Source organism: Vigna radiata, chromosome 8 (genome assembly GCF_000741045.1).
Source record: "Vigna radiata var. radiata cultivar VC1973A chromosome 8, Vradiata_ver6, whole genome shotgun sequence".
Taxonomy (NCBI): Eukaryota; Viridiplantae; Streptophyta; class Magnoliopsida; order Fabales; family Fabaceae; genus Vigna; species Vigna radiata.
In genome coordinates, this window is record NC_028358.1 from 35170612 (window position 1) to 35181643 (window position 11032).

Sequence of the window (11032 nt, forward strand, 5' to 3'; positions counted from 1 at the left end):
AGAAACACAAGAACAACCCCAAATCACAAGCCAAGAATGATCATAGAAAGGGGGAGCCCTAGCGCCACGAAAATGGAGTTCGCGTCCTAGCCACCTGAACTCGCATCCCCAACATGCAAAAACCCCCAACCAGAACAAAGAAAGATAAGAGAAAGGAAGCCTTCACTCCTTGTGACACGAACCAGAATGAAAACAAAACAAAAAGAAAAACCCAAAATTGGGTTAACAGTGAAGGAAGACAACCCAAAATTGAAAAAAAAAAAAGTTGTGATTAGGGTCCTCTGAATCTTCCAAGAGGATTAACTAAAACTTAGAGAAGATAATTCTAATTTAAAATTTAATTAAAACTCCAAGAAGATAAATAACAAAAAATTAGGACCATTTTGAACATTCCCAACAAAAATTGGGACTAATATAGGTATTAAGCATTAAATTTATAATAAGTTGAACTAAATCCTGGGACTCTTCGTCTCACACGAGAAGCAGATTAGGGGAGCACAAGCACAAGCACAAAAGTCCTTTTTCGCAGTGCCAGGGCTCATGGGGGGATGCATCACGATTTTGAGGCTTTTTATGCTCATTCTTAGCTTGTGATTTGGAGTTGTTCTTGTGTTTCTATTTCTTCTCTGCAGGTTGGCAGCTATAGGTTGAGGGTTTTGATCTTGTAATTTGGGGGTTTGATTTTAGGGTTTCTGAATTTGGGAATTTTTCTTTGGGGTTTTTTTTTCTTGGTTTTTTTTTTATGTTGCGATTCAAAGGAGTTGGGATCTTTGTTTTCAAATTGGATTTTGGGGGTTTCCTGTACTTGTGTTCTTCCCAATCTTGCAGATCTGTCTCCCAAATCACGATTAATCTTTCAAACAACAATATCCTTAATTTAATTTTAAAAACCTTAATTTAATTTTGAAAAGAATTGGGATCGTCCATGTCTTGATCCAAGAATGGGATGAAGATTGGTTAAGCTCTAGAACCCTGCACTTTTCAAAGTCTAATTTGAAAACCCTAATTTCAAAGTCACACTTTTCAACATTGCTTCAATTTGGGGGTATTTGCAATAGAAAACCCCTAATTTCAATTTAATTTTAATTAAGTCCATGTAACTGTGCTGAAGATTATCCACGTAGGCAATCCTGTGCCAAATCGTCACTACAGTGCACAGGTGTACTGTTTGCCGTTAAGTATTTAGACGCCGTTTCAAAAAAGGACCAAATTGAACAGATTTTACAACCTTTAGAACCAAATTGAACCAAAAAAAAAATGAGGACCAAAATGAACAAACCAAACAAAAATAGGGACCAAAATAGCTATTAAGCCTATATATATAATACCTAATTATGTCTCTTCCTTGTTATTTACTTGTCTTTATACTCATTTTTATTATAAATTATTACAATATTTTTAAATTATTAGGTATGTAAAAAATTATATTAAGTATTATTTGGTTTTTAGTTTCTAAACTTATTTTTCACACGTTCGATTATTTCTATTTTTTTAATAAAACGAGACAAAAAAAATTATATTTATTAAATATAAAAAAGAAAGATAAAAAATTTCTTCAAGAGCATAATCAAACTTATACTCGTCTTATCATCTCAAATTTACTAATAAAATATAAAATAATATTTATTTCTTATTTGTAAAAGCATTGACACTTATGTGTCTTTATATTTGATTAAGTTTCTTTGTTGATGAAAAAAAGAAATTTGTTACATGTAATCAAATTGTTTAATATTATACAAATATTTAAAAAACATATTGAAGTATCATCAATGCATTAAAATATAATGGAAGGAGTTTAATGGATGAAGATAAGACTAATAATTGTCGAAAAAAAATGCAATTGGCTTCAAAACTAGGAGTTTGCATATGGTAGTATTAGAAAAATAAAGAGCCCGGATATATATATATATATATATATATATATATATATATATATATATATATATATATATATATATATATATATATATATATATATATATATATTGATAAAAAAAAGTATGCAAATAAAATATAAAATCAATCTAAACCAAATCACAAAATTTGATTTAATTTGGTTCATACTTTCTTTCAATTCAAATTGAATAGAATATAATTTGTATGCTTGATTTAGTTATATTTAAAAAAAAAAAAACGAATCAAACCGGTTCTTAACATGGTTTTCCTCTTTCGTCGACATAATTTTGTTTCCAAAAACAAAACTTATCATATGTAACCCAAAATAATATTGAATATACATTTAAAAATGATTTAAAATATTTCATTGTTAAAATGACATTTTGCGTAAGACGCAATCACCGAATAAAAAAAAAAAAATCTTGGTTTATGAAAAGTAGTTGTAGGAGGGAGACGAATGACAAGAAAGTGAAACAAGTGGAGGAAGTCATCACAATGTCCGAAAAACATCGGGAAATTAATGCATTTAATACATCCATTTAATGTGTTGCCAATTTAGTTTTCTATATAGTTATCGGCATTAGTACCAACTTCACATTGAGTATAAAGAGAGTTCTTCAATATCAAATATATTGAATAATATTATTAAGATTAATTATTATGTATATAAAGTTTTATTTGTTTTTAATATGAAATTTTGTTTCTTAAAAATATTTTAGAGATTTTGACTTTTAAACCATATAAGATTATTAGAAGTGATGGAAACATGTTGAAAAAAATATGGAAAGGGCGTTTAATGATTTCTATATTAAATAATTTAGAATATTGATCTCATTTAGAGTTGGTTGTTACGTAAATGTGTCACAGTTTTTATTTTATTTTTCCTTTCTAACTCATCCATTTTTCTTTTCAAACTTCTTTAACAATTAATACCATATAAGATTATTGGAAGTGATTGAAACATGATGAAAAAAATATGGAAATGACGTTAGATTATCTCTATATTAAATAATTTATAATATTTATCTCATTTAGAGTTGGTTGTTACGTAAATGTGTCATAATTTTCCTTTCTAACTCACCCATTTTTCTTTTCAAACTATTTTGACAATTAAGTTGAAGTTCAATTTCTGGTTCTCCTTCTCAAATGTATTCTTTCCTTGTCGCATTCACCTTTTACGTAAGACAAAAAACTATGGGCACTGATGGAGGTGAAGAGCATTGCAGGATGATATGAAAATGTTCTTAAATGGAAAAATTAAATGAAAATGAAACATTAATGAAATGTTTAGTCAAAGCAGAACTCTTACCTAAAGCAGAGACGACATACAAATATTGTTGAGAGAACGTTGCAAAGAACCAAACGAGAAGACAAGGTAGGGTTGTCATTGTCATTGAGATATGGTTGCAAAGGAGAACAAATTGGCTACAAATTATTTTTCATCAAATCGAATATCTTTTTAATTTTTAAAATAAGAATAAATCTTGGGTAGCGTCCTTTTTAAAGCTTGTCTAATGATATTTCAATAAATAACACTTTTTTACATAAGCGTTATTTATTGGTTTATTTCAAATTATTAATAAAAAAATCATATAAATTAAATATAAATAGATTTTTTTAATAAAGCGTTGTTTATTGATATTCCAATAGATAATGTTTTTCTAAATAAACAGTTGTCTATTTATTCCATGTATTGATTTAAAATGTTTATTTAAAAAATGTTGTCAGTTGATAATTTTGTAATAATAATAAAAAAGAGTATGATGAAAGCATAAGAGGTTTTTGTTAATATTAGAGTTAAATATAATTATAGTTATGATTAGGATTATCATTAGAATTAGAATTAAGATAAAAATAAATACAACGAATATAAAAAAACAGAAGACATAAAGTAAAAATGAATAAGGTCGGAATAACATAATTTGTAGGGTTAGGGATACATAATCTGTCCTTTCAAATTGTATACTCCGAAATGGAAGGAATTTAACCTTTAAATTATAAATCAGAAGTTATTTTTTATTTTTAAATTCTTTAGTACGTCTTTCTTAATGATAAATACTTTTGAATTATGTAAATTAAAAGTCACTTTTACCTTTCAAATTATATATGAATTTTTTGAACTTCTAAATTGCATAATTCTTAAAAAGAAGAAAAAAGGATTTTTTTTTTTTTTTTAATGAGCACCAGAAAGAAAGAAATATATGGAGGTGCAGAAATGGATATAACTTTGGGGCCCAATTTTAATCAAGGAGAATAGGCAGACAAGTTTGGACTCTTAAGTGAACTAAATAGTTGACATGCTTAAGGGTATAAATTAATAATATTTTTTAAAGTTCAAACTGATGAGACCCAATTTTGTATTTGGAAGACTATCAACATAACATATATAAAATATGAGATGTTTATGTTTCAAACACCGAAAAATTCAACTAATTTAATGAGGATGATCATTAAATTAATCCATCTATATATAAGACTCTTCAAATACAGTAACACGTATCTACAAAAGTATTTAAGGTGAATTTTTTATTTTTCAATATCAAATTAAACTTCATTATTAATAAATTTTAACATTTTCTAAACATAAATACTCATAATATTTAATAGAGGTAAGTAAATAAAAAATATATATAAAGTTGTATGAATAATTTATTTTAAAATGTGTTTTATAATAAGAATAAGAAGAAACAACTTAATGTGATAGCGTAGAAAAAGTAGAGGATATTGCTACTGCTGCTATTTAAATTCACTGCCAAATAAGCTTTGTTTATCCCTATGTTTATGTGTATTATGTGATTTACAAGAAGCTCCAATATATACACGACAGGACGGAGCAGCAGCTAGCAAACAAACTTGGAAAAAAAACTCATCATAAGCATAACCTGATGTTATCTGCAATTCATCATGTGCATGATCCACACAGACTGAATAAAAGCCGAATGATTTATATATGCAGTCTGCTTGAAAAATGTGTCTCTATTTTTTAGCGAATCTTATTTCTTCATCTCTCATTATTTTCATCCCACAATGGTGAAATAACTTCCGAATGACATTCAAAGGTATGTATGTGGAAGGGCTGAAGGAGAAGAAAATTTGACAATATTGTACAAGGGGCAACTGTGTGCCAGCAAAAGAAAGAAGCATTCAGCTATCCCTAATGAGTGTTCTTCATGTCTCGTTTGGGATATATTGATGGTTGTTTTCTTCCTCACATTAAATTCTTCTCATGTACCAATCATTTACTAATTCTAGTCACCTTCATCAGGTCAAGCTTTAGCACCAAAAAATGATTGCTGGAAGAACAGGGAAACAAAAAGAAACATTGTAAACATCTCAGAAAATATACAGTTCAATAGGGAGAAGGACAAGCTGGTTCTGTAAATATGTTTTATACTTGAACTTGATATTACTTGAGAGTCCTGTTTTAACTATTTCCTTAAGGTTTTTTGCACATATCTATGCTTCAAGCTCAAACTAATATCTGCTACATTAATTTACCATTTTTGTTGAACAGTTGCAAGCTCAGGAATGGATTCAAGGAATCAAAATACCTTAGCTTTTGTTGGAGTAGTAGGTTTAACTGTAGTTGTGCTCCCAAAGCGAAACTTATTAGGCTTTTTTTCTACAGGCTTCAATATTTGAAAAGAGCAAACGAGTGACTCATCAACGGTCATCATTGCACCAGCATTGTCAAACTCTCCACAGTAATTAGGAGCCGAGAAGATAGTCACAAGTTGTCTGTCAGCAAAGAATTCATATCCGTCTTCCACAACCTGTAACATGGAACATATATAATCATCACATTGTACATTTTGGATTCCTAGCATTATAATCACACATCCGAAAACAGTATGAAACCTGATGGGCCCTGCAAATCAAATCAAGATCATGCTTCTGAAGGAATTCGGTGACCCTGTCAACACCAAAAGTATAGGAAACTCCACGTTCGTTTTCTCCCCAACCCCGAATGTCACTGCTAGGATCAGACCAAAGGAGGTCACATAGTAGACCAGTTTCAGGTACTTCAGTAGGACGCGGCAAATTCTTTATCTGATTGAAATTGTGTAAGTCAGGAGAGAGTCCACCATGCATGCAGAGTATTTTTTCATCAATCAGAGCTGCTACCGGCAAGCAGTTGAAACATTCTGTGAACACTTTCCAAAGCCTCACATTGAATCTTCGTTTACACTCATCATAAAATCCATAGATTCGGTTTATAGAAGCACATTCATGGTTGCCCCTCAGAAGAAAGAAGTTATTAGGATATTTTATTTTATAAGCCAGAAGGAGACATATAGTCTCCAAGCTTTGCTTCCCACGATCAACATAGTCCCCTAAAAATAAGTAATTAGAACGAGGAGGCAATCCACCGTAGTCAAAAAGTCGCAGAAGGTCAGAATATTGACCATGGATATCTCCTGGTAACACAGAAATCAAACAAAAAATCAGTTCCAATTTTGAATAACAAAATACAAATTTCATTCAGGACCAAAAATCAAAAAAAGTCATGCGTGATGGTATCAATGAGATGAAGCTTAATACTTGAAAAGTTGGAAAGAATAAAACTTTAGCTTAGCAGACAGGGATTGAAGTATTTTGGCTCGTGAGATTGACAAGTTGTTGTTATAATGCAGCTCGATGGTTTTAAACTTGAGACATTGTTGAAAATCAATGAGCTATTGGAATAAAGTAGGATTAAAATCATAATTCTGACCTCATCTACAATAGCAGTGTATACTAGAAACTAGAGGGTTGAAACTAGAAGACAAGAATGAAGAATGAAATATTGAGAAAATCATGCAAAACTTATAAGTGCTTAAAAGAAAAATATTTCGGTAGAAATTTTATAGGCTGTATAGCAATAAATGAATTTAACTACTTCCGGTACTTGTTTCAGTAATTTAACAGCTACAAGACTACTTGAATTTTTCTTCAAAAGAAACAATAACCCCTTAGCAAAAGAAAAATGATGTTTTCATCTTTCTTAGACCTCAAACCTCAAGAAAGAAAGCAATGACTATTTACACTTCTAAGTCATCGAACACTTAACACATTAACTAAGGGAAAACTAATCTTAGAAGACAAGTATAGAAGTTATTTTTGGATATTTCCATGTACTTTAAATTTAAAAAAACTCGTCAGTAAGAATACAAGTAACCTTCTTCCCCACACAGCATAGTGAAGAAAGAAAAAGGCAAAATGTAAATGGAAAGCAGGGGAAGAATAATTTGACTCAAGTGCTACTGTGAAAGCAGAAAACTTTTGTTCCTGCAATATGTTTAAGCATATTGCAAATCACCAGATCAGTGTGTATCTTTCATTGTAACATATTGATAACACAGCTTCTTGCTTGTCTACATCTTAAATGTCCTATAAAGAAGTTTGAGTCCAATAGATTTTTGCAAATATTACCACTACCAATTAAGATAACAACTAACAAAAGTTCAAAGAAAGTATTCATAATATACATGCCATGTATGCCATACTGGTTTTTTAGTTGAAGTGCAAGGAAAACATTTAGGTCAATAGCTTCTCCATGTGGGTAAATCAGACTCTGATATATACCAGGAGAAGATAATATTAGATGGTCTTGGATACTCTATAACCCCTGTTAATCTTTGTATGACATATAATCAAAATGCTATTAATTTTGTATTGTAAATTTTGAATGTTTTATGCAGACATTGGTTAGGACCATAGACATGTGATGGTATATGATTAGTTAATTTCTTTAGCGGCAGACATGCTTCTCAACTCATAGTAAATTAAGGTACTTGAATTGCAGAGGGAACAAATTCATGCTTCAGCATTTACGTGTGAAAATATGTGAGACATTTGCAAGTACAGTTGACGATAACCAAAGTTTTGCTTCGTTAAATTCCTTGAGAAGATAACCAAGTATCTAGAAAGACTCTTATTCATGCTACGATAAATCCAAACTTAGATAAGGCTTGATACAGTAGGTTACGACAAAACCTCAGTTGAATTTAGCACACTTCTACTTCTAAAAAATAAAACGTGGAAAGGCATCACAACAGAGGAAGAAATCGCAACTATATCGCTACCTCTAACCCAATCAATTATCTACAACACAAATCACTTTATCAGAGTAAGAAGAGACAATTTGACTTCCCTAGAGAAAAGAATTTAATAATTTAACATACCTCTTTCAAGGGGAAGGGATTCTTTTACTTCAGTATGATCAAATATGAATCAATCTAAAGAATCTAATAAAAACTCGTATTTCCAGGCACTCAACTTATTAATATTCAAATAGAATGGACGAGAATTTAGCGGTCTAGGAAAGGTAAGACAAAGACAACCTTATCAACAACAACCTTATAAAAAAACAACGTTATCAGCAAAAACAATAACAAAGCCTTATCCCATTTCAGTGAGGACAGAGGCAGCGTAGCAGACAACACGATTCACTCAAAGACCAAAATTTTCAGTGATGGTACACACCCCCAACAACATAAGAGTAAAGAAAGTTGTTTCAAATCTGATCTCCAATTCAACAATAACAACGTTCCGTTTTTCTATAATCTTAAGCAACTTTTGATCATATCTGTTGTAAGAAAAGAACCATCCAATAGCGTTAACTTTTTAAATAATAAAATTGAGGAAGAAATAGAAAGATGTGATTGACGGGGGGAAGAAAAATAAAAGTACCACAGATCTTGAGGGGTGCCTCGAGTTCCAAGAGGTTGGGCTGGTTGGAGAAGATATCCCTGGAGACAAGACAAAGCTGCTTGATTTCAGGCTCAGAAAGTTGGACCTGTTTGCCGGGCCTGTTTCTGACTTCGAGCAGCCTATTGATGATACCATCAAGAACCGCACGTTCCATTGGGAGTATGAGGTTTCAAAAGTCAATACAAGAAAGAAAAGAACAAAGTAAAAGGAAAGGAAAAGAGGTAGTAGGTAAGGTAATAACAGGAGTTTGAAGTTGGGAGTAGGTGGTTGTCTATATATTGACAAGGATCATCTTAGCTTTAAGTCAAATTCAAATGAGAAGAAGAGCTCAACCATATTCGTGTTTGTGAGTAGAAGTTCTTAAGAAGGGAGTGGAGGGCGTTGAAAAGTGGAAAGTTTAAGTGAAGAACATATTCGAACGCGTAGAAGAATGAAGTGAAAAGAATAAAGTAGTAGCAAGGTGAGTGCGTTGAGGTCCCAGGAATACAAGAGAAACTATCAAAGTGAGAGTGAGAGACATAAAAATACATGGAAAGATGACGCGGTTTCAATCTGCATACATAGATTTACCAATTGCTTCTGTTTCTACCACTTGTCCTGTTTTTTGCCAAACTAAATAGCCTAATCCATTCGCAATATCTTTCAACACCCACGTCTCACTGCATCATTCGTTCTATCCTAATCAATTTAATTAGGTACTTACTACTACTAATATAATATTTAACTAACTCAATTACTTCTTTCTTAATCCGTCTTAATTATAACAAAAATAACTCTTAAAACATATCAATTCACATACAAAACTAAGTATACATGTGTGACTGAGCAAATTATTCTCTTACCAAGACTCCTACGTGTATCTATATTTATACCCACCTTGAGGATTTAGAAGATATTTACGTAATTCATGTATATAAGTATTTTTTGTTTATTGTATTCAAGTATTGCAGAGTATATATGTTTAAGTTAAATAACAGCAATTTGTATTGTTTTACAATCCAAATGAAAGAGAAGATTGCTTTATCAAAAGAAGAATATCTTAGCTGCCAGGAATCCTAGCCTGGGTTGGGCTGTGGGTCTGGTTTCGGGAATCTTGAACCGGGTTCTGACTCTTTTCAGTTTGTACGTTAGACACGAATTTTTTTAGTATGCCAGAATTAGGTTAGACGAATCAAAGAGAAGATTGGTATAAAGTAAACTTGTAGGAATATTAAGTAAATTGCTATTAAATAATTTTTGGCAAAAGGTGATTTCTATTATAAACTATGAATTTTTGTAATAATGATGATAAAATGGATCAACTCACTCTATTATGCTATTGATCTGGGAAATACAGGAGATGGATTGGTTGCTTAAAACATTTAACCCATTTCATTTTCTTGATACTTGATTCTTACCAATTATAGATATAATTTAAGATTTAAATTAAAGTATTAAAGTAACAAAATTAAGACATGGTAAAAACAAATATCAACTTAATATCCCATTCATCCATAAATTTAAAAAAGGTTGTAGGTATACTCGTCCTATCATCCTCTAACATGTTAAATATGATTGGTCAAAAACAAGCTGAAGAGTTCAAACTGGATTCATAAAATTAAGAGAAAAAAAAAGTTAAAAGAGTTGCTTGGATGATCTAATGTATTTTGTCAGCCTAATTTCCTTTTTGTCTGATTAGGGCTATTTGCGATTAATTTATCTAAAATCCATTGCTCATTTTTTAAGAATTTTTTAGTACCTAATCCTAAACTATCATGTATACTGACACTGTGAATTAATATAATATTTTAAAAAATTTAATTGGTTCACCGTGTATAAACTTATACCAATAATTTATAAAAATTAGGGTATTTATTCTTTTTTTTTTCATCTCGTTATCTAAAACATTATCTTTTTTTTCTTCTTTTTGTTGTAAAAAAAAAGTAATCCTGCTATGCGTTTTCTCATATACTAAGGCGGAAAAATACCACATATGTTTATAATGGCTTTAAAAAATAAATGTCGGTAAATATATTTCAAAATTTTGAAGCACCACTATTGTTTATTATTTTATTTTTTTGACAAATGTTAATTATATTAATTGTTAGTTTTGTTAATGAAATTGAATTTACAATCTTTTTCACTCTCCGTTTCAAAAATTAATTTTATACCTTCTAAATATTAGTGAGGAAGTTAAAAATATAACATCTCTCATTCTTTTTCAACTTTCATCACTGAATCATTCTTATAGCTTTATGACTACTCTTAATAGTGAGATTATTAATTTAATTACAAAAATTTTGTCTAAAAAATTAAAATAGACTGCAGTTCATTCTTGAATAATATCATTCTTAAATAATAGTAAAGTGACACACATTTATATTCAATTAATACATAAATTTTTATATTTAAGAAAAAGAGAATAAAAGATAAAAAATAATATTAAATAAATGTAAAAAATTGA

The 11032-nt window shown here is 30.2% G+C and overlaps 1 protein-coding gene across 1 annotated transcript; it reads right to left on the bottom strand.

Moving 5' to 3' along the window:
- Positions 1–4821: 4821 nt before the first annotated feature.
- LOC106772213 (serine/threonine-protein phosphatase PP1 isozyme 3) lies at positions 4822–9187 on the bottom strand. Its single transcript, XM_014658456.2, has 4 exons — positions 8569–9187; positions 5755–6314; positions 5448–5669; positions 4822–5189 (listed from the first exon to the last, which is right to left on the bottom strand). Exons 1-4 carry the CDS (start codon positions 8741–8743, stop codon positions 5163–5165), a joined length of 984 nt encoding a protein of 327 aa, XP_014513942.1. The 5' UTR covers positions 8744–9187; the 3' UTR covers positions 4822–5162.
- Positions 9188–11032: the final 1845 nt, after the last annotated feature.